Genomic DNA, 24498 nt, shown 5'->3' with positions numbered 1-24498 from the left:
TGCATAGAAGTAAATACAGCTGTCTAGTTACATTACTGCTATCCTGAGATTCTTCTAAATTAAAAATCTGAGATCACAGCCACAGCAGAGTGCCAGACTATCTGTAATTATTTCAGTATATGTGTGTTGTCTCTTAACCCCTCACGCAGCATTTTGGTTTATTAACAGACCATCCAAACCAACTGCCTGATTTTGGAAGCAAATACTATGTTAACATAACACAAGGTCAGAAAAAGTGTCAAGTAATAAAATGATTCAGATTTTATTGGACACATTTGTATCTGGTTTTCTAATGCAGATAATATGATGAGGTAAAGTAGAGAAAACAGGTCATGGTACAGATTTTCCTTTAGCATAGGAAATTTGGAATTAAAATTAAAATTCTTGCCTGAATGGCAAACTCTAGCAAGTCAATTTTCCACAATTTGCATAGATGGGCCTCAATGACTCCCAGAAAGTAGTACACAGACAAATCAAACCTTAAATATGAAGGTGATGCTTTTTGTGATGAGGGTGGTACCATATAAAACACATGTTCTACTAGAGCATTTCAATAAATTAAATAAATTTTTCTGTATATACTGCAAGGAAGTTTTGCCTGTCTATCACTTCAACCCATAACCAAAATCAGCTTTGCTTTTTTCTCTTCAACCTGCCTAGGAGGCTTTCCATATGCCTTGACTGGCTTTCTATTCTTGCATTTAACTTCTGTCCCATCCATAAATTTCATATTCTTTGGTACAGAGAATCAGAGTATTTTTACTAAAATAGCATATGTAATGAAGGAGAAAGTAATGATTAACAATTTTCAAACAAAATAAAACAGTGAAAGAGACTCTCAGGCAGGTGATAAATCTGCAAGTGCCGCACTCACCATGATTAGCCGCTCCGTTCTGCCTTTCACTGTCTTCCACCTGGCACTTTTTTTTGGCAATCTTATGCAGAATTGAGGCCCTTTCCTTGAACTTTCCTAAAAGAAAACATTGTCATTATTACAATGCAGCCATTTTGAGATGCTAAGTTAATCTTCCATAGCTTAGTCTCCATAGATCACTGCTGAGAATCCGTTTCAATTCCTCCTCAAACAGCAAATATGCTATTAAACATTATCTCATGGTCCCATATACAGGGTTGAGGATTTTTTCTTTCTTTCTTTCTTTTGTAGAAATAAAAATGTAATTTCTTTGAGAACTCGGCAATGAATAGAAAAAGAAATTGAAACCAAAAGCTATGATTTTTCTTTGGAAGAAGTCAGTACACTTCCACCTATAAATATGCTGGTGTAAGAGTTCAGCTGAAGCAGAAGATGAATACAGATGAATCAAGATATCATAAATAAAAACAAACAGTTTCAGTTCTCAATTAGTAGTCGTGTAGAACAAAATTTCATATTAACACATATACTGCATTAGAGTGAGTGTGGGCAGTTTTGTCACTTTGGACTTATTTATGTGTCTGTGACTTCTACTCATTTCAGTGCTTGGTAAAATTATGAAGAAGATTATTCTGGGATTTACTGAAAAAGACCTGAAAGACAACACTACCACTTATCACAGCCAGCATGGCTTCACGAGGGGAAAGTCCTGCTTATCGAATCTGATTTCCTTTTATGACAAGGTAACACACCCTGTTGACAAACAGCAACTAATTTATGTGATCTTTTTGGATTTCAGTAAATTTTCAAATACTGTCTCTCACAGGATCCTTCTGTGCAGCCCACAGCGGGATAAACACACCATGGGGTGGGTGAGCAGCTGGGTCACGGGTCAGGCACAAGGGTGACAGTGAATGGGGTGACATCAGACTGGGGACCTGTCACCAGTGGGGTTCCACAGGGCCCCATGCTCGGCCCTCTGCCCTTCAACATCTTCACAGATGACTTTGACATGGAACTGGAAGGAATACTCAACCAGTTCCCAGAAAACAAAAAAGTGGGAGGAGCTGCTGACTCCCTCAAAAGGCAGGGAGACCCTGAAGAGAAACATCGACAAATCAGGGGTCTGGACAATCACTAACCATATGAAGTTCAACAAGATAAAGTGCTGGATTCTGCATCTGGGACAGGGCAACCCTGGATGCATGGACAGACTGGGAATGAGATGCTGTAAGCAGTGCCATGGAAAGGGACCTGGGGGTTCTGGCAAGTTGAACATGGGTCAGCAGTGCCCTGGCAGCCAGGAGGGCCAACCCTGTCCTGGGGTGCATCAGGCACAGCATCACAGCTGGGCAAGGGAGGGGATTGTCCTGCTCTGCTCTGAGCTGGGGCAGCCTCACCTCCCGTGCTGGGGGCTGGTTTGGAGTGTCACGACATGAGAAAACATGAAACTGTTAGAGAGTGTCCAAAGGAGGACTACAAAGATGTAGGAAGGCTTTGAGGGGAAGCTGTGTGAGGAGCAGCTGAGGTCACTTGGTCTGCTCAGCCTGGAGAAGAGAAGACTGAGGGGAGACCTCACTGCCATTACAATTTCCTTGTGAGGGGAAGAGGAGGGGCAGGCACTGAGCTCTTTTCTGTGGTGACCAGTGACAGGACCTGAGGGAGTGGCCTGAAGCTGTGTCAGGAGAGGTTTATGTTGGATGTTAGAAAAAGATTCTTCACCCAGAGGGTGGTTGGGCACTGGAACAGCTCCCCAAGGGAAGTGATACCAGCACCAGCCTGACAGAGCTCAAGAAGTGTTTGCACAGTGCTCTCAGGCACATGGTGTGACTCTTGGGGCTGTCCTGTGGCAGGGATTGGGTTTGATGATCCTTGTGGGTGCCTTCCAACTTAGCATAGTCTGTGATTCAGAAGGGGAAGAAGAAGTCTCCAGAATACATGATTTTAATTTCAGATTCTCAGAGATACTTTTTCTTCTAAATCTGCCAGTTTGGGGCTTTTTTTGTCAGCCATGAAGTTAATCACACAGCTCAACCTCTAAACTCCCTAGGGCAACACACTCTCCAGAAGTCCCAGGTTTTGTCACTCTTTATTGACCATTGTGTCCAAATGATACACTAAAACAATGTAATGTCAAAGACGTCAATATTAGGTGAAAAGAAACCTTTTTCTGCCTTCATAGCTCTTTCTATGTAAGGACCCTTTGGACATCCTATGACAGCCTATGATGTGTAGAAAGTTGATGTATCTGCCTTTACTGTTTTATCCTGATTGTTATTGCACTTTAAGCATTTTAAAATATTTTTAGACGTTTAACTGGTGGCTATTTTACAGCACATTTCCTAATTAAAAATACTATGATAATACAGGACCTGTAGCTCTTTTAATTCTTCATCTCCAGTCAAAAAATTCTATTGAAAACTGTTGGTGTCCCTGCAGCAAAACCAGCACAGACTTAAGACCAGAAGATATTTCAATGGAGTTATATGAAAGACTAACAGTGGGAAGTAAAAGTAAGAAGTCATGAATTAATTCAGTTATTTGGATAACAGTCACTTCTTGCCAAGCTAAAAACTTGGAGAAATTCCAAGCATACAAGGATAAATCATTAGTCAGGAAAGAAATCCTCTCTTCCCTGCTTAAAATGGAAGCTTCACACCCCTGTATCCACACTTTTGTACATGGAGAAGCATATGAGCAATTCACAGGGACTAGCAGCTATCATTTGCTGGGAAGTGGAACTAATTTCTCAACAGCAAACCACTTGGAAAGTAATAAAAATACCACAAATATTTAATAAACTATACTGTCCTTTCTGCAGTCCCCACCTTTTCACAAATACATCATGCTCAAAAAAAAAAATCAAAAATCAAAATTAGCAATTCACAATGTTTTGCAAATATTATATTTTTTGGCACCCAGAGTTAAACACCTGCAGAATAGTATTTAAGCATAGAACACAAGCATAAATAACAAGGCATCTCATTATTTCATTGCACAGGGTAAGAGGCAGAGATTCCAGTTAGATGGGAAGAAGTAACAAAGAGTTAAAGAGAGAGAGAGTGAGAGAAAGAACAGGAATTTTTTGTGATAGCATAAAAGAGAAAAAAACAGAAAAAAATATGAATCATATCCTCAAATATTTTAGGCCGAAATGCTGAGTCATGGTGGTTCCTAACTTATTTTGAAAGAGTAGCAGCATTTAAAACTACTTATCCAGAAGAATGAGTAGATATTAAAAGGTGCCTGATACAATTTCAGTCTCCTAAAGGATTGTGCTAGCTTTCAGATTCCAATTCAGCATTATATGTTTGAGAATTCAGCTTGTGATGCCACATATATAGAAATGCATTTTATGCAAGCAATGAAATTGATGCAGCTAGCACATTTCTGAAAACTATCTGTGGAGCCATCCATGTCCCCACCTATTCCAAGACGGTGAAGGACCTTTCAATCGAAGGTCCGGTTTTAGAGGTTAAGGATATTCTAAGAACCTAAGGATATTCTAGTATTTTATTTGAGACTGTGTGAAGCTGCGTAGGTTTGCTTAACAGAGAAACATGGCCACTACTGAACTGAAAAGAAAATGTCTTCGCAGAGATTCACACTGGTTTAGATTAGTTTAATTGAATGTGACATCCATTTTTTTTTGCCTTTACAAAAACCTCTCAGCAACTTTAGAAAGAACTCCTGACACTGACTTTTAATGATTTTGAGTTACACCATTTCATTCAGGAGACTGTTCCACAGTGGTAAGTCACTATCATGAAAGTTAAAACCAACACATGCAATGGAAAATGTCTTTTGTTTTATTTTTATTTCTCAGTAGATGTATTTTACATGTAGTTTACATTGTTTTACGTCATTACCTTTGATTAGATTCACTCTATGTAGGTAACAAAAGTGCAAGGAAATTATTAAAAACATAATTAACTATCAAAAACATGAAACTGACAAAAGCAGTAGTACTGGCCTGCATGAAGACAGTACTGAAATATAGAAAAGACCACAGAGCAATGTCCCCTCGCTCTTTCCCGCCCTCCCTCCCTTTCTCTACCGTTTTCCTCCTTTAAACTAAACCAAAACTTTTTCACTTAAGGGGAAGCACAGAGCTATCAAGAAATCAAGAAAAAGGACCAGCTGAGAATGTATCTAAGTCATTCAAATTTTGAGAAAGCCACAAAGGTCAACTTAGGCACAGGTCTTCTCTCGTGTCTTCTTTCTTATCTTTAGGTGGGGTCATTAAAAAAAGCAAGCATTTTATCTCACTGTTCTTATTTCTAGAAGGTAGGTACCTGTGTTTCCTCTGGAACAGTCCTATGTACTATGGTTTGACTATGTAACAGAGCTTTTCACAACAGGTGGCATAATGAGAGTTTAGATGAATGACAATGCATGCTTCCATGGACCTAAAATAGGACAGATCACCACAGCAAAATTCTTAGTTAATCTAGGTTCACTAAACTCCAACAGATTTGGCAACCTATTTTAGTTTGCAAAGAATGAAGCAGAAGGAAGAGGTGATCAAGGCCAGATCATTACCAAAGAAGGCAGCTTAAAACTACATCGGTTTTTGTTTGAATAGATACAAACAAATCATTATTGTATAATGTAGATATGCGTTGATCTGCATGAGTAACTCTAGCTGGCATCAGTTGGCAGAGATTCTCCTCCTGATAAAGGATATATTAAAAAGCCAATCCTTTATCTACAAACTAAATTGCAGTCTACAGGCTCCCTGGGTCAGAAAAATATCTGATTTGATGTGAAAACAGTTCTTCAGAAATTCACTCATTTAAAAAATTCAAGACTCTACCACTTGCCTTGTTTTCAGTCTGTGATCAAAGGAAACATACTGCATCTATCTAGCTATAGCCAAGCTTTCATGAGCCTGAACATGTCAAATCTGTGGCTGTTGAGCACTCTGAACTATACTTACTAATTCTGCTTATGACGTGCTGTGGAAGATAACTAGTGAGTGACTACCAATCTAAATCCAGAAATCCACCTTACATGCTTTCTTGTTTAAGATCAAGCAGAAGTATCAAATGAAAACACATGCAATTTTGTCATGGTGTAGACAATTGGTGGAGCGCAAGATTAGAGTGAGGGTCTCTTCTCATCTTGTGGGACACATTTACTCTCTCAGTTTGACCTGATTAATCTAAAATTAACTTAAAGTCACTTTCAGACCAAAGAGAAAAGATCAAAACAATAGAAATCAGTTTCTAATATATGGAGCACAATGGCTCTCTGGACATTAGGATGAATCTGATTGTGTATTGTAGCTTATCCATTGATTCTTGTCCCTGATTGTTCTGATGCAGCAGGAAGAATAAAGGCACCTGAGTTTCTTTACTGGAGAACTGAAAGAATATTTTGTATCTCTACTCCAGGCTTGAGGACTGGACATAAGGATGTCACAAAAAAATCAATGGATTTGTAACTGGATTTATGTATTCCTGTGACTAAGCTGCTGTGCAAAAGGTACAAAAACCTCAGTCACAAAAAGGAAGAGAAAGAAGTAAATGGGTAACGCAAGTAGGTGTGATGCAGAGTGATAGCAACTAAACTTCGGAAAATCCAAACAGAAAGCTGAAAACATAGTACATAGTACACTTTGATCAAAATACAACTTGTGAGATACACTTATCATTACTTGCCTCATGAAAGACAAGTGAAAATTATGATGGTTGTATTTGAGAAGGTAAATTGCATCACAGACTCTTGTAAATGTTAGTGTTTCTAAAGACAAAGAGTTTACTTTTTATTTCTGCTACTGGATTTTTCCTGTGGCTATACTATGGTTCTGAAATATTTATTCATGAGAAATGCATTCTGAGGTGACATTGAATATTAAAAGCATTACTTCTGCATAGGCACAGGAATAATATATATCCATGTATGTATTATACTGCAAAAACTGTTTCCCTACAACTACATTTAGATGCCAATAGAGTATTTATGAATCTCAGAAGGCTACTTTTGAAATAACAGATATGATACTTCGCCATAAAAAATAAAAACCTTAACATATTCACATTTAAGGCTACAATAAGAAATTGCCTTTTTATCTTGATTGTAATGAAGACTGAAGTAAAACACACTGCAAAGCTTTATCTCTGGTAGCCATATCGTAGTGGCCCAGGTTAATGGCTCCTTACAGGTACTTGAGAGGTGTATTTAAGCAACATAGACACCACTGTCCGCCTGTTAAAATCTACTTTCAGACATCTTTTTTTATATTGGTACCACCCCTGTGAACCAGATGCTTATCTGGGCAATGGAGCGCAGTGAGGCAAGACCATTCTATGAGCTCAGGCCTGCCACAGATGAAAACAGCATCTTCCAACGCCTGGTACAAAGGTGCATGGGACCCCTCCCACAGCCTGCCCCAGAGCCAGGTGGTTACATTGGTGTACCAACAGCAAATACAGAGAGAGGGAAACAGCCCTTATCACTTTCCATCCTCCCTGAGGAATGATCATGAGTAAGTCATGCAATGAAGATTCTCTTAAAATCTTCAAGATTACTCAACACTAGAAAGGAACTGTGTTTTTAAAAAGAGAGAATTAACACTGTTATTATACAAATACTGGTATTTGTCCTAAATTCCCAAGATTAAAAACAAGTGTGAATAGGTAGCTAACTTTTCTACAGGCCTCAAGATTTTCCCCATCCCCAAACATGCTGCTAATCTCTAAATTTAACATAATGAAAACATCTGTCTGGAATTATAATCAGAAGGACGGACAAGAGGCCTTGATCCTACAGACAATCAGGTCTCAGTTCAGGGATAATTCCAAATTGTAGAAATGCTAATCACACTAGGACAAAAAGCATGTGTTGGAAATTTATTATGGAGTTAGCTTCTTTCCTGAATTAGTATGATAGAATTGCAGCGCTTTTGAATCAGCAGAAAAATTTCCTGAGATTTCACTGAGCCCTGATTCAGGCCCTAATTACTTCCTTCTTAAATTGCTAGAATGAGGATTTCAAACTGCAATTTTTTTGCATTGCAATCAAGCATACAATTAATACTCCAGGAATAAACATGCCCAGTTTTAAAGGTTATTCATTGCTCTTCAATAATACAGTAAACTGAAGTCACTTAGCAATTGTTCAAGTGATTTGAAAATCTATAAATTAATTTCTCTTCTTGAATTCATTGTAAAACATGGCATCAAGTAAGCACCTACAATCTATGTTATACTGTGCCATATAATCTGCAAGTATGGTTTTGCATATGTTTTTTGCGAAAAGTATCCCCTTGTATTTTCTTACCTGAAATAGCAGAACTGAAATGTTGAAAACAAAGACTTGAAAAAAGAGTTGTAACTGATTGAGCCACCAATAAACACATGCAAAAAATGAGTTATTCAAAAATGGAGAAAATGAAAATAGGACCAAGAAAAACAAAGAAAAATGTAAACACAAAAAAGACACTCAGAGGGCTTCAAAAAAAGCTCATACAAACAATTCTAAAATATTTCTTACCTTCTTCAGTCATTGTGTCATAATATTTTAGGTTTCCATATGATCCAAGCTCTATAACATCACAGTAAAAGACACAGAGATAAGGAACCAGCAGACATTAAAGAAATAAATGTACATGTTTTTGCATGTGCTTCATAAACTGGAACAGTGATTATGCAAAACATTTTCCAGGACAACGAAACACAGATTACAGAAATGGCACTGCTTTCCCCCTCCAGAATTTCACAAGTCAATGACTTTAGCTAAAGTGTTAAACTTGCTGAAGTGAGATGTAGGAGAAGCACTGAAATCTAAAATTTAGCCTTTTCAAGTTTCTTGCCATTTGGTGCCTTTACATCAGGGAAAAGATAATAAACCTTGAGACTACCTAAACAGCAGAAATTTTGCAAACTAAGCTCATTTATTATTCCCCAGGTCAGATATTCAAATATGTCTGTATCCAAATTAAACCAAAAAGTTTCAAAACACATAATTTTAGGAGCTGCTCATAATGCTGTCTCCCAAACAGTGTTTTGATAACAGTGCTGATATTGCCTGGCTTAGACGGGCTACTTAATTAAACCACTCTTGTCACTTGTGAAATCAGAAAAATATTTACTTGCATCATCAGGTGAAATGACACCTTAATTCGTTAAATCATTCAATCTATCTGAAAATATTGCATTACTAGATTCTATCATAGCAGAAAAAAGAATGGAATGCAGAGGCCTCCAGATCTTTAGGGCTACTACTCTTTGTTTCTGTGCGATAAAATCTTGCATAAAATCACCTTTTTACCACAGTGGCTTTACACTATTTTTTTGAAGTGCTTTTTTCTTAACATTTGGCATACGTGTTATTGTATGCATAAACACAATAATTAATATAAACCTACAAAACAGGACAATGAAAAATTAGTCTCAAGGAGGAATTTGTAAGTGGTCTGGCTGAGGAATTTGTGGATGACCACGCATCATTTTTATGAAAAGTTTTGCAATTGAGTTTCTGAGCATCTAACCTTTGACAGAATGTAACCATTAAAAAGTGAATACTTAACAGTTTGATGATGCTTTTTTCTTTGCAAATATTCTCATTCATATTTATGAAACACCTTAAGCAATTAAATGCAAAAGTGATGTCCAATTATTTTGTTTTTCAACGATGCATGATGATTTTTCAACTATTTTTCACAAAGGTGAATTTCAGTAGAGATGTGGCTATTAGTTTTTAACTGTAAAATACTGGGATGATATCAAATCTGACACTTTGAGAGATACATTTAAAAAAAGAGAAATCTTACATCATTTCCAGAGACAGAGAATGCCTTATGCCATGTAACTAAAATATACAGGATATTATCATTGGGTTTTTTTAGTAAGTATGATTGGATTGTAATAATTTTTCATAGGCATATTACAAAGAAACTTACAAGTATTCATGTACTCTTGCTAGTAAAATGTAGTGTCTTACTTGCCCATAAGTAAGCCAAATAGAATAGGAAATTAAGTCTCTCTTAAAGCAAAGAAAAATGTAATTTAAAGACAGAATTTAATATATTCTTTTACAGCAATAAAAAAGTACATACTGTTTTTTAAAATTTTCTTAGTCTTGCAACAAAATCTTTGCAGCTGCTAGTACATACAAGAAGCTATTGTCCTACCATACTAATTTTAGTCCTTACCTGGAAAGAGCTCCCAATAACTTCAATATAGGCGCTCTATATACAGCATTTGGAGCTACTTGTCCTATTTAATTAGGGCTCAATATTTGCTGAATCTACGGGCAGCACCTTTGCTTCTACTTATTCTCACTGACCCTTCATGGGTCTGGGGTCTGCTTTGCTAGAACCTGGGCTGAGGCATTCACTGGAGATCAAGGATCAAGGACAGGACTGGAACACACATGCCAGAAAGAGTCCACCAAAAGGAGGGTAAAAGTAAAAAAAATAAATGCAGGCACATGGAGACCAAAATGTTAGCAGAGAGGGAGACTGCATGAACGAAGTTGAGGAGAGCATTGCACCACACAACAAACTTCAGAATTAACAGAATAGTATGAGGCTTCTGACTCTGCAGATGAACAGGAGAGATTTCAGAGGAAACCAAGATCAACTGTGTATTCTAAATCTCAAAACAAAAAACTGAAAAAATTGAGTGGAAGCAAGGCAGGACATTTCACACACTGGGAATCCCATTTAAATCTATTTACTTCCCATCTGAAGCGAGAGATAAAAGACAAACAGTAAAGAAAAACAGGGTCAATCTGACCTTACAGAGACCAAAAGAGAAGAGAAACAAGGTGATGCATGACAGTGAATGATGCTGATGATAATCATGTTCTGGGAACTCCAGCAATTCAACACACCAAGGATTATACCAGGTTAATTCCTGCAGTTAGCAAAATTATTTCCAGGAAAACTCCAATCTTGCTGGTGAGATTATGCTCTCCAAAGCTTATAGTCCTATACCCAGAGAGGAACTCTTTATACAATCATCAGCCCACCGACTGCAATGCACTACGCAGAAAACATCAGCTGCATGTATTCACATGTATTATACTTGAGGGTTTTAGGACTACTTAGGTCAGTGCTGCTGGGCAGCATGACAGATCTGCCTCTGCACAGTCCGCTTCCAATATATGGTACTTCTGCTGTAAAGTTTAGACTAAATATGCTCTTTGTTTTTGAGTTCTCCCATTAAACAAGACATACCCTGTTTCATATAACTTTGAGTAAATAGAAAATGAAGTACTTTTCAGAAAAAAAAATTAAATTGGAAAAATTTCACAGCTTTAGAAGTAATCTTGTTTCAGATGGAATTGAAAAAGGTACTTGAAAAATTATCCCCTAATCCAATACAATTAAAATTTGACAATTCCGTTTTTGTGAACGTGCTATGCAGTTCCCATGGTGAGGTCATAGTAGATAGACTGGATGGCAGCCAGTGCCTACATCCCTGCTGGTCACATGAAACAAAGAGGATGCAGAGATGCAGCTTAACAGTTGATCCCCAACAGTTACAGAGTCACTGAATTAATTTGTTCCCTTCTGCATATTTTTACACCAGAAAAGAACAGAAGGTTCCTAGTAATCCTGACTGACATTCCTGAAGGATTACAGCAACATTTGTCTTTCTATGTACTGTTCTCTACTGTGTTTGTAGGTGTCACACCACATCAAAGCAAACAGAAAAATATTGTTGGTTAATGGGGTTATGTTGTTTGTGATTTCAAATTCAAGACACCAAGCATGGCTTCACCAAGAGAAAAGACCTGCCTGACCAACTTAGTGGCCTTCTACGATGGAGTGACTACATCAGTGGACAAGGGAAGAGCTACAGATGTCACTTACCTGGACTTCAGTAATATCCTCTCATGCTCCCTCTCACTGAATTGGAGAGAGATGTATCTGTGTAAGTGGAAAGAAATTGACTGGATGGTTGCATCCAGAGGGTCACCTGGCAATGAGTGGTGTCCCTCTGAGATCAGTCTTATTTAATATCTTCATCAACTACATTGACAGGGGAGATCAAGTGCATTCTCAGAAAGTTTGAGGAATATCAAGCTAAGTGATGCAGTTGCCACATCTGAAGGACTGTGTGTCATTCAGAGGGACCTTGACAAATAGGAATGGGAATTTCATAAGGTTTAGCAAGACCAAGTGCAAGGCACTGCACCTGGGTTGGGGCAGTCCCTGGTTCCAGCACAGGCTGGGGATGAGCAGATCAGAGCAGCCCTGCTGAGAAGGATTTGGGGGTGCTGGGGGATGAGAGGCTGGACATGACCCAGCCATGGGCACTCCCAGCCCAGAGAGCCAAACGTGTCCTGGGCTGCATCCAGAGCAGCGTGGGCAGCAGGGCCAGGGAGGGGATTCTGCCCCTCTGCTCTGCTCTGCTGAGAGCCCACCTGCAGGGCTGCATCAGCTCTGGGGTGCCAGCACAGCAAGGACATGGAACTGATGGAGAGAGTCCACAGAAGGGCCACCAAGATGATTAGAGGGATGGAGAACCTCTCCTATGAAGACAGAACATTTGGGTTGTTCAGCATACAGAAGAAAAGGCTTTGAGAAGACCATAGAGCAGCCTGTCACTTCAAGGGGAACTGCAAAAAAAATTGGGACAAACTTTTTAGTAGGAGTTGCTGTGGTAGAAAGAAAGTAGATTCACACTAGACATAAGGAAGGTAATTTTTATATCGAGGACGTTGAAACAATGGCCCAGGTTGTTCAGAGAGATGAGGTAAATTCCCCATGCCTGGATATATTCAAAGTCAAGGTGTACAGGGCTCTGAGCAACCTGACTGGTTGAACATATCCCTGCTTGTTGCAGGGAGATGGTACTAGATGATCTTTAAACATCCATTGCAACCAAACTATTCTATTAAATAAGATAGCTAATAACTCAGCTTATTTTACTCTCACTAAGTATAGTACATACTGTCTGTGATGAAATACTAATTTCTGTCTTTTAAGTATACAGCCCCAGGCTGCCATAGAAGAAAATCAGAATCAATATTTCTCTCCACTCTCCTGCAACTAAAATCTTGGCTACAGACTGGACTGCTGTTGACACAAATAAGGCCAGAAATTAGCCTGTTTCTAGAACTCCTCATAAACCATACAGCTATTTTAGATACAACAACCTGCATTACTAAAGTTTTGTATCTCTTCATGGAAAAGTCAGAATCTGACTTTTGTGAGAAATGTATCCCTTCATGTAAAGTCAGACTGAAAGAAACTAATTGTGGATTTCTTCAACAAGCATGAGACTTTCACTTTCCATAAAAAATATATTTGTATGAGAATTCATGTCACACTCCTCCAAGATCATTAAAAGTTTCAAAGTTGATATATCTATTATCTAAAACAGAACTGGTAAAGAGAAATTACTGATGGCAACCCCCTAATTTTTAGCACAATTACATGGTTGTATTTACTAGACACTCCTTTTGTTTGACTTCTACAGTCATGAAGGTGTCAAGGCTTCTTTAATTTGCCTTTTTAAAAAAGAAGGCAAAAATTTTGGTCAAAGGAATTAGAGGAATTCATATGATAACATCAAGGAGCACAAGGATGTCTTTACTGTTTTTTCTGCTAGACGTCAAGGTTTTGAGCAAATTTGATTAGATGATCAGTCTCAGCCAAAAACAGAAAAAGAAAGCCACTTTAAAACTTTTCTAGATAAGTTGCAGTGACTATCCAAACTAAACTGGAATCAAAGTTGGATTTGCTTTCAGCAGTGATGTTATATTAGGAACAAAGATCTCTTGATGCTAAGAACTTGTGAAAGATCGAGTGAAGATTAAAACTGTTAAATGTTACTGTTTTAAAACGAAAGTCCTAACCTCTAACAGATCTTTAACAAAAGAAAATGCCTTTTTACTTACACTATTAGAGGAAAAATATACAAAAAATCCCACCAACTGAAGGCTAGCAGGAATAGTGATTTTTAAATAGAAACGATTATTGGAAATAATTCTTTTCAGTGAATCTAATCTTATTCTGACTCCTATCTTTTACAAACTTCCTAAACCTCTTAGCTTTCTTACTGAGTAATTATATCCCATCTGGGATAGACTGGGACTGCTGTGGGAGTTTGTACGTAGTATCATTGCAGAATGCAGACAAAACAAAAATTCTTTTAAAAAGTAAAATACTTCTCCTACTACATCTGGAAAATCAGATGCTGTACCCTACATTTTCACTTGTGGACCTTCCAGCTGCCAGTTTTTCAAAAATAGAGGCTTTGCCATTGAGCTATTTCAGTGGAAAATACAAAAAGATCCCTTTTGGATAGAAATAATAAAGTTAAAAATTGCATTGAATTTCAGAATTACATATTTTTTGCTTATACTACTACTAATACTGCATTATTAAAGGTCCTAAACAAATTCAGAAAATATTATAAATAAAGTCTTTCAGGTACTTGGCTATTGGCAGTACATTGAGAGTAACTAAATCATTTACTACTTTGTACATCATGAAAGGTGACCACATCTAGTAACATGTGGTCACCTTTCATCCCTTTAAATCGCAAGCCTTCTATTCCTGTTCTCTCTCCTCATGTGTCCTTGCCCTGTTTTTGTTTTTGTTTTTGTTTATTTTAGGTGGTTTTGCCCTAAAAATAATTTTATTAGAGTTGTTTGCTTTTATATAATTGGTTTATTGCAATTTTATCAAGCTGGAGTGTGAATAGAAATATAACTAAATGAATTTACAATCATATCAGCAGAGTTCTGGGCAGCTTAAGATAGTGACACATCCAGAAGTTGCTATTATTTTGCTCTTAGTGCAACATTTAAAATGAAAAGTGAAAATCCACTGTTTTCAGTCCATACCACCTAACAAATCTCCTTGTGGTGACAAATGGAAGTTTGTTGGGGTTTTAATTGATATGGGCTGAAGAGCAAATGTTTTTAAGGGGATGGTCAATGACATATGCAATGGAGCAGAAAGTAAATTAAATTACTATTGCATGTCAGACCCTGATTTTGATATTTTTAGGTGTTTTTATTTTGCTTAAATTAAAGAAAAGCATGAAATTGCTTGTTGTTGAGAGCTCTGTTTCTTCTTCCATCATAAGATACCTTTTACCATCTGTCGTCAACTGTTGAAGACAAGCGCCAAACATTCTCTACAATGCAGCAACACCAAAAGACAGCCAATATAACAGAATTCACTTTGCCAGGACCAAACACAATTCCTGCTGACTTTGAAGACAGTATTTATCTTCAAATCTTCATGAAAATGGGAATTTCAAGGCGTAGAAGTGAAAACCTCCTTCTGCTGATGATATTGGGAGTGCAACAACTGATTCTAGTGGGATCAGGATTTCCTTGAGTGTCTGTTGGGCCAGACACTGTAGGGTCTGGAAACCTACAACTCCAACTGAACAAATTTCAGCTGTTTTGCTTTCCAGTATATCCAAGGAGAACAACAGCAGACAGCACGCCTTCCTTCCACTAGCCAGTCACAAAATCCAACCAACTTGTGCATGACGAAGTCATCTGTCATGTACAAGCTGTACTAAAGGAAATCTCCCACTTTTCAGCTTCAGTGGAAAGTCCCTCACAGACACTACTATTCCATGACCTGTACAGGTTCATACATTGCTTATGTTCTCTGTTGTTCATATTTTTAACAAAGAAATACGGAGTTAGGAAGAAACTTGAAATGAAGCTAAAGCCATTAAGCATGTAAATACATAGTCAGGACAACTGCACCCTGTGCTGGGATCATGCCTTGTATTCTATATGTCTTCCTTGCATTCTCTGTAGGAAATCCCAAGAATACACTGTCTGAAGAACAGGGCAATACAAAATTTTGAAGAAGAGAAACAAGAATTCTGCCTGCAGTGTACAGCTTGAGTAGATTGAAGTTAAAACAACAAAACAGGGCATGCAGAAGTAAATCGTGAAAACTGACAACAAAACCAACACAAGGACTACATTTCAGATTCAAAACTAAATTAAAAAGGCATCAGAAAATTTTCATTATTTAATTTTTTCCACCTACAAAGATCAATACAGATTTTAAAGGGAAACCTATGCTTCAATTTTATGTAAGTAGAAATCTTCTCAATGAAACTAACACAACAATGAGTTGTGCCTTCTCTCTGAGTCTTGGGAATCTCTGCAGATAAGCAGATCTAACACTGCTACAGAGCTGGAGAGCATTAACAAAGAGCTGAATTTTCCCACTGAACTGCCCTTTCTGACAGAAATCTGCAAGGCTTTCATTGCCCACAAAGTTATGTATAACCAAAACACAGAGAGTTTTTAATATCTGTGGGTAGGATAAAAGTTGCAAGCCCACTCACCCTACAGTCATGGAAGTGCAACCTCTGCTACCTAGAAAAAGCAAGACCTACATGCTCAAAGTATGACAAGAATGAAATGGTTCCGGTACATAAGCTAAATAGATCCACTCAGTAAAATAATTTAGACTTTGAATATCTACTTCTTTGATCATCACTATATATTCATGATTTACATTAAAAAAAGTCACTGGAACCAAAACCTTATAATAAAATTCTCTTTGCTAGCCCAAGACATCACTTTTCTCTAGGCCAAAAGCACACATTTTTATAGACAGCTCAGGTTCCACAGCTGTTACAGTGACATTTATATCTTCTGTGTCTTACAAAGACGTTTGTAAATACAAGTGCTATCCATTCTTGGCTTTGAAGTCCTAAGTAATATTGGAGGAAACAGCTATCTAATTTCTCTCGCTCTCTGTCTCTCTGACAGATACGAATTAGGCTATCTAAAATACTGTCTCTGCCTATTTAAATAGACGTGCCCTTAGCTGCATGTAGCTCATGTGGGTTTCTACTCTACCTATGCTGTTGCTGACTCTGGCATTATGGGGTGTTTGATGTTGGAGATACTTTTAAAATACTCATCTCATCTACATTATCGTGGAAGCGCAGGTATCTAAGTTAGGAGCCCAATTTTGGTGGTCTCTACCATAGCTGAAATGCAGCGAAAGGTGAAAGAAGACCTTGCTGGAGAATGACGTGCCTCACTGCTTCACCTGTCTCATTTAGATGTCTGAAAACTTTCCCAGGAAAAAGCCTTCTTCTTGCAAATGACTGTGTGGAGAGTCATGTCACCGAAAGCAAGAAAAGTGCCACTGCAGCAATGGTGACCAGCAGCACCCTTAGGGTGCTCCACTAGGGAGAGCACTGCCACAGGTCAAGGAGGTGGAATTTTGTTTACACCAGTGCTCATGAGACATAGGTGGATGCTGGGACTAGTCCCAGGCTCACCAGTACAGGGCAGTCATAGACATACCAGAACCAGTCCAGCACTGGGCCACAAAGATTATGAGGGGACTGGAACGCTTCTCATCAGAGGAGAGGCTGAGACTGTTCAGCCTGGAGGAAAGCAGGTTCAGGGAGCTCTTATCCCCATGTATAAGCACCTGATGGGACAGAAAGAACACAGGGAGCAACACTTCTCTCAGAAGTCCCCATTGACAGGGGAAGAGTCAATGGAGATGAACTAAAAACCAGAAAATTCCATCCAGACACATATTAGGATGATGAGCAAACACTGCTCATCATCCTAATATGTGTCTGGATGGAATTTTCAAATGTGTCTCCCAAAAAGACTGTGGAGTCTCCATTTATCAACATTTATGAACATTTCAAATCATGACTGGAAGCTCTCATAGTCAACCTGCTGAAGCTGATCCTGCTTGAGCAGGGGATTGGACTAGCTGGATTCTGTAATGCAAAAAGTCCCTTTCAACCTTAATGAGAAAAACCACCTCACTTTTGTGAAAGCTAGACACATAAAAAGAGTATGAGTATCTGCCTGACATGACACTACACTTTGAAAGTTAGCCTAATTGTCTTTTTCATTGGTTTCTCACCATCGTATCAGACTGAATACCGTGGGAAGGAATTAAAGAGAAAACACTGTATTCTGATTAACAGCTGCTAATATGTATCCAAGGCTGGCAGGGAGCCCCACCTTCTCTGGCAGAAATCCCTTGCAAACATTTCAGTCTGCAGCTGAGAGGAGAGCTAGAATGGTCTGAGCATTGTGCTCAAAGGACTGTTTTTCCTTGATGGGACAGAAGAAGAGCCAAGGACAAGCAGAGTAAGTACAAAGGTGCAAGAAGAAGGATGCTCAGGTTTTTTGCAGGCCCATGGGTATGCCTAAAGGATGCTCAAGATTTATTAATTATTTAAAGCAGAGATAGTTAATAGCATACAATATTACTTCTATAAATTTTGTCTAGATTTGCATATTTCTTCATGTTAAATAAAATACTTTTGTGCCTATATAATTCTGAAGATGTATTTCTTTCTTCTCTGGCATGGTGCCAGGAAGTGGTGAGGCCACACCTCGAGTGCTGTGTCCAGCTCTGATCCCTCAGTTTGGGAAGGACCTTGAGGTGCTTGAGCGCATCCAGAGGAGGCAACGAGGCTGGAGAGGGGCTGGGAACACAAACCCTGTGAGGAACGGCTGAGGGAGCTGGGGGGGCTCAGCCTGGAGAAAAGGAGACTCACAGGTGACCTTATCACTCTCTACAATCTCCTGAAAGGTGGCTGCAGCCAGGTGGGGTTGGTCTCTTCTCCCAGGCAACCACTGACAGAATGAGAGGTCACAGTCTTAAGCTGAGCCAAGGGAAGGTTAGGTTAGATGTGAGGAAAAATTTCTCCACTGAAAGCATGATTGGGCAGTGGAATAGTATGCCCAGGGAGATGGTGGAGTCACCATCCCTGCACATGTTTAAAAAAGGCTGGATGTGGCACTCAGTGCCGTGGCTCAGTTGATGAGGAGGTGTTAGGTGGTAGGTTGGACTCCATGATCTCAAAGGTCTTTTCCAACCTAGTTCATTCTATCATTCTCTGATTCTGCTCTTCTGTGAAGTGCACTCAAGTCCTGCTGCATAACAGAATCAAAGAATGGTTAAGGTAGAAAAAGATTTTTGAGACCCATGTTCTGGAGATGAGGGAAGTGGAAGTGCTCAGGCTACTTCCGCCATGCAGGAGCTGAGCATTACCCCTGAGCTGGTGTAAACTGAGCTGCCTGGCCTTACTTCTCTGAAGATACAGCAAATAAACAGCTTCAAGCAAACAACAGCACCAATGGCAGTGAGCACAGACATGCTGGTGCATCTCACCTAGGCCACGGGCCGAGTAAGAAGATGAGTTTTTTGCAAAATGAGATAAAAATTGGGAGGCTGCTGAGTAACCGTCCAGGCAAAGGCTACCCAACCTCTGCCAGATGTCTTTAGGGTGAGCTGACAGTTTTCATGACATCTAAGAAAAGTACCCAAGCAGCAGGAGCAAATGAAGCAGAACAGCTCACAGTGAATGGAAAAGTTGGAAAATTCTTAACACCAATATGTAGGAACAGAACAGCACCTACCAAGCCATTATGAATAATTCACTACTATGTCAAAAACTTTGAGTATTCTTCTTTATTTTCCTGTGAAGTATGAATGCAGGTTTTCTCTTTTTTTTTTGTCAGAACAGCGACAGTATACTGTACTTTTCTCTGTTAAGTGAAGGAAGTGACAGAATTGTAAGCTCAGCTTTATGTAACAGAAGGTTACTTCTCTTACCAATAACATGAACCATATTTATATATTAAAAAAAAAAAAGTACAGATTATAAGATAAACAATTAATTTTCTGCAGAAATACGTCCTGCAGTTTTCCATTTTGGAAATAGGACTTGAGATGGGAATAGGAGAAAATTGCCAAAGATATCTGCTTCTCACTGGGGACTAAGCCATGACAGTGATTTATATCACACCTATTTTCATGCAGAGGATGTCATTTGCATATGAGTTATAGCCTTGTCACACAGAGCAAGAAAGTCAGCAACTAGCTAAATCCTCACTTGTGGGAAATGTTTTGCTGGCCTGTAGCACCTTATCAGCAGGCAGAAAAGGGCTGCTATGATAATGAAAAAATATCATTCTTCCTGCGTCTTGATAAAGCCGTGCAAGAAAAACAATGTAGTCTTAGATTGCACTGGTGCTCTAAATCCTCACTTCAGTGCTGGAATCTTCCCTGTTCAACAGAGTACCTGCAGAAGCCTCCAGAGAGAAAATGCTCCCTCCACACTTCTGAAGGAATCATCTTTACAGCAATCTGCAGCTGACAGGGAGAAGGTAGGATTACTATTCACAGCACACTTTCATAAAAAATACCTACTATCTTATTCTTGCCCAGTTCCCACTGCAAAACAACAGCCATCTTCTATTAAAAAATGTAAAGAGATCTTTGCAAAACCTACACTTTCATAACCCAGGAATATCCCTTTCAAAATTAGGACAAAGGTATCTGAGGTACAGGACCCAGAAGAAAACAGCTACAAATGATCAATGATTGTCATGATTTATGTTCAGGTTGCTTGGATTTTGGACTGGGGCCTGGCCAACACAGCAGGTCAGATGATGCCATCCTTTTTCATACGGGTAATGTTGTTATGAACAGACCAGCTGGATTGCAAGACTAGCACTTAAGCAGAAGCAAATATGGCATAGGATTTCCTGGGGATTAATGACTGGCTGAGAGTTGATGATAGCCAGAAACACAGGCAGTCATTAATCTTAATCCTCAGAAATTATGTCTATCAAGGTCATTGTTTCTGTAATAACATAAAAGCAAACAAATACCTAATGTCATACAGATATTTATATTTTTAATGAATGATGATGTCTCAGCTGTAATGTAAAGTTCACATTCCATTAAAAACATCCTACACATTCACCTGCTAGAGTGGCCGAACTCTTATCTTCTTATAAGCTTTATGCTGAGACCAAGATTTTGAAGGGGAGAAGCCTTCCTTGTCTAGACTGTTAAATCCACAGCATGACTGCACACCTGCCTGATTATAAAGAGCCAAATATCCAGCAGCTCCCACTGATCTCAGATATTACTCAGCTGTCAGAGGTGGGCTGAACACCTTGCAAGCCTGCTGATTCTGGAGAGTTTGCAAGTTGGCTTTTACAAGACAGCCACAAGCCATATAAAGCCACATTTATTATGTGAAAAGGGAAAAGGAAGGATAGGTTCACAAGTGTGCAATAGTATATAGGGACTGCTCTGTTTATCGACATTTTTGGAAAGTAAATCTTACTCTCTCATTTCATGTTATCCTACTTGCAATCAAGTGCATTTTTAATATGCTTTCAATTGCATTAGAGGTTGGTTCTGACTTCACAAATGAATTATTCAGAAGTAAATTTGATGAGCTGGTTTTCTATAAATACACTGAATGTTAATGCAGTAATAATGGTGTGTAGGTCAAGCTGATCTTTAACAGTCACATGGCCTATTTATACACTCTATACAGCTTTTGCTATCAAGAGGATGCAGATGGACTTCTTCTCTGTCACCCTTGCAAAATCCACATAACTCCAAGTGACAGTGCAGTGTGCCTTCTGGTGCCCCCATTTCCCTTGCAATTGTTCAAGGGAATGTAACAATGAATTTTATTACTGACTTAAAGAGAAAAAAAAAGCTGTATCTCTCTGCAGCAGTGCAAAAGTTAGAAATGTAACTTCTGAAGGCAATATTTGATCTAGAAGCCCTCAGGTACCAAGCGCAGAGCCCGCAGACTAGGCACACTTTTCCAGGCACTGCGCAGACAGCTCAGGTGGCTGTGACAGCCGCAGTGTGGCGGGAAGAGATCGGATGAACGGAGCCAGCAGCCAGCAGGGGCTGAAGAAGCCATCTCATGGGAGAAGGCTGAAAGAAGGAGGGTGCAGGGGAGTGAGATCCAGTATGAAAAGGGCCAAGAAGTAATTGCTAGAGAAATGCAGAAAAAGGCAATGAGACAAGAAGGAGGAAGATGTCAGGAGTATGCCCAAGTGCAGGGCCTGCCAGGGTCCCTGTGTATGTGGTAGCTTTGATAGACACCTTTCAAACTTATTTTTTTATTTCAGAGTGGCACTTTTTAATGCTCTCATAAACTGTTTTTCTGCAAATCCTACAGACTCAGCAAAGGATGCAATGCTTTTGACCTATTGATCTAAGTCATCATCTGGCAGAAATACTGAGGAAATTTAGGCTGACTAAAGCAAGAATGAAAAATTTTTATAACATCTTTCTACTTTTCCTTTGAGTCTGATCCATACTTGCATCAAATGATTTGGAAGAAACCCTTTAGCCCCATTGGTCATGCAGCAGGTCCATCATCATCCATTACATGAGTGTAGCAGAGCTAATTTTCTTTGCTTATGCTAAACTCCAAACTGTTGAGTTTTTTTGCTAGAGGAAAGGGCGTGTAAATTGGAGAGAGTCACATGGGCCAGAGAAAGCACCAGGTACTCATTTACATTTCTACATCTCCCCAGATAATGGGTTTATAGAGCAGAGGACTGATTTCTCAGACACTTAATAAATATTATTTCTTTCAATTTGTAATAATGAAATGCTATCAGCTTAAAAAATTACTTAGGCGGCATGGTAAAAGGCTCTTAAAATAAAGATGATGCACCAGTTTGGTTCTTCAATGTCTTATACACAGTTTAAACCACAAAAAGATGGGGAGAAATTTGGTCGGTAAAATTCATACAGATCCAAGTAGATAATTAATATTGTATACAGTAGGTACCCACAGGCATTTTCACACATAGTTTTTAAGTGAATGTAAGATTAAAATACAACGACATCCAAATGTATTAACTAGCATTACCTGCCCAAACCTGACACATTATTTACATAAAATGAATTTTTTCCTGAATGGAAGTTTGCAGAATAAGGTGAATACAGAATAATTAATACAGACACTCAAAAGCTTAAAATTTCAGAAAACAACATTAGTGTGTTCAGTGGACACATCCAGTACTCCTCATGTTTGCCCTCCAAACTGCCTGCTGTGCAAAAGATCTTGAAAACTGAGTCTGTGTACAAATGAAGTGGTGCCTCAGAAAAGGTTAATAATGTGTGACAGAAACATGGATGCATTTTTCTCAATTTTTTCCTAGAGTCGTAAGTCTGTTTATAAAAAGCTAAAACCAGTGTTCCACATGCAATTGAATGAATTGCACTTTCATGCTCTCATGAGCTAATATTTGAATTCTGTAAAGTCAGCAAAAGCTTGAAATACTGGCTTCTTTATCTACACCAACTTAAATATCTGCACATACAAAGGCTATTTCCCAGCAGCTTTTTGGCCCTTTCTTCAAGGAAGTTTTGCATTCAAATACAGAGTTTACTGTAAAGGTAAGTAGATTCTTTTGCCCTTTTGTAAATTTAGTGTGTTAGTTTTAATGAAATGTCCAGATAATGAAATGCACTTACTTGAAGGCAGGAATACATTTCTATTCCCAGTTTTTCTAAAGAGTATTATTCCCAGGACAAATGAAAGACTTTGGAAAGGAAAACATCTGTAAGTAGTGAAGTACTACATGCGAAAAAACCCTGAAGAAAATGTTACTGGATTAATTTAAGTTAGATTTATGCATTGCAAACATCTCTATCAATCAACAATCAATCTATTGTTTGAATTGTATCAATAGTTTTACTGACATATGAAAACCAAAACTGAGTTATTTGACTTAATTATAAGTAATACCTGTTTGTCAGAAGTGTAGGGTTTTTGTCTCCCTCAAGATGAATTTCAAATTTCAAACTCCTTTTGTCCTTCACTGTCATGAAGGGAGAAGCCTCTGGATCACACTACACAGCAAAAGCTTACTATAGCACAAAAGTGGACAGGTCTGAACACTGAACAAGCTATGTATGGGAAACAAATGAAATAAGCTTGAGCAATTGAAAAGTACCTGAGAGATGATCTTATTCTCAATTTACATTAGATTCAAATTGTGCTCCAGTCAACTATTCTAGCTTTCTTGTAGTCGTCAATCTGTTATGTATGCTCATGTGAAGTGCTATACATAGTTTTTGGTCACTGAAGTTTGAAAGGTCTGTCAGTAATATTTTAGGTCTCTTTAGAACATCCCTATTCTTTCACAAGTGCTATTTCTCAAGAAAACTATTAGTGCAGCAAGAGAGGTCCGACACACACAGACATCAAATAACACACGGCCTTGAATTTTTTTGATTCTTCTACTAGAATCTGAGAGACAGATCACTCCACAATTACAAAGCCAATATAGTCAGCTTCTCAGATTAAAGCATTGGTCTTCTTGCTAATTTGTCAAAGAAACAATAAATCACACCACACTTGGATAAAGCAAATAAATCATTTGCATACATGTAACACAGAGGTATGTTGGCTGCATTTTTATTAAAGTCAGCATTAAACAACCCGAAGTCAAATCAACGGATTCTCATTCTTTCCTACAGTGCTCATGACAAATTATCCATCATTGTGACTTTCTTTTTAAATAAAATCAAAATCAGGGAGGAAAACAAAAAAAATCTTCATGAAAGTACAGGACTATGCAGTTTCTGTAGCTTTTACATTGCTGTTGAAGCCAGAAGAGAAGAGAATCAGTATTTATGCACTGACCAAGTGACCAGTTTTAGTTTTACTGTAATGAACACATTTCCTAAGTTGAAAGTCTTGGTGTGAGTATGTAAATCACACCATAAAAGTGCAGAACTCTCTCAGAAAATCTAGCCATCAGAAAAGACTGATGAAAGCAAGAGAAATGCAAAAAACAGTTTCATGGAGAGAAAGGAAAAATAAAGCATTTGTTTGCTTTTGCATCAG

At 38.5% G+C, this 24498-nt stretch overlaps 1 protein-coding gene across 4 annotated transcripts in view; it reads right to left on the bottom strand.

The window, feature by feature from the left end:
- The window catches only part of SLC24A2 (solute carrier family 24 member 2), a 112762-nt gene that overhangs the window by 31073 nt on the left and 57191 nt on the right, over positions 1–24498 (bottom strand). For 3 of the 4 annotated variants that reach the window (XM_058043389.1, XM_058043388.1, XM_058043387.1), the window contains exons 5-6: positions 8372–8422; positions 875–970 (exon numbers count right to left, since the gene is read on the bottom strand). In XM_058043389.1, the coding sequence (XP_057899372.1) occupies positions 875–970; positions 8372–8422 (147 nt within the window). The remainder of the gene's footprint in view (positions 1–874; positions 971–8371; positions 8423–24498) is intronic. The other variant, XM_058043390.1, reaches the window with a different exon arrangement.

Source organism: Melospiza georgiana, chromosome Z (assembly GCF_028018845.1).
Source record: "Melospiza georgiana isolate bMelGeo1 chromosome Z, bMelGeo1.pri, whole genome shotgun sequence".
NCBI classification, from domain to species: Eukaryota; Metazoa; Chordata; class Aves; order Passeriformes; family Passerellidae; genus Melospiza; species Melospiza georgiana.
Note: the sequence above shows the minus strand (reverse complement) of the source record. Positions and strands in the feature narration are given on the sequence as shown.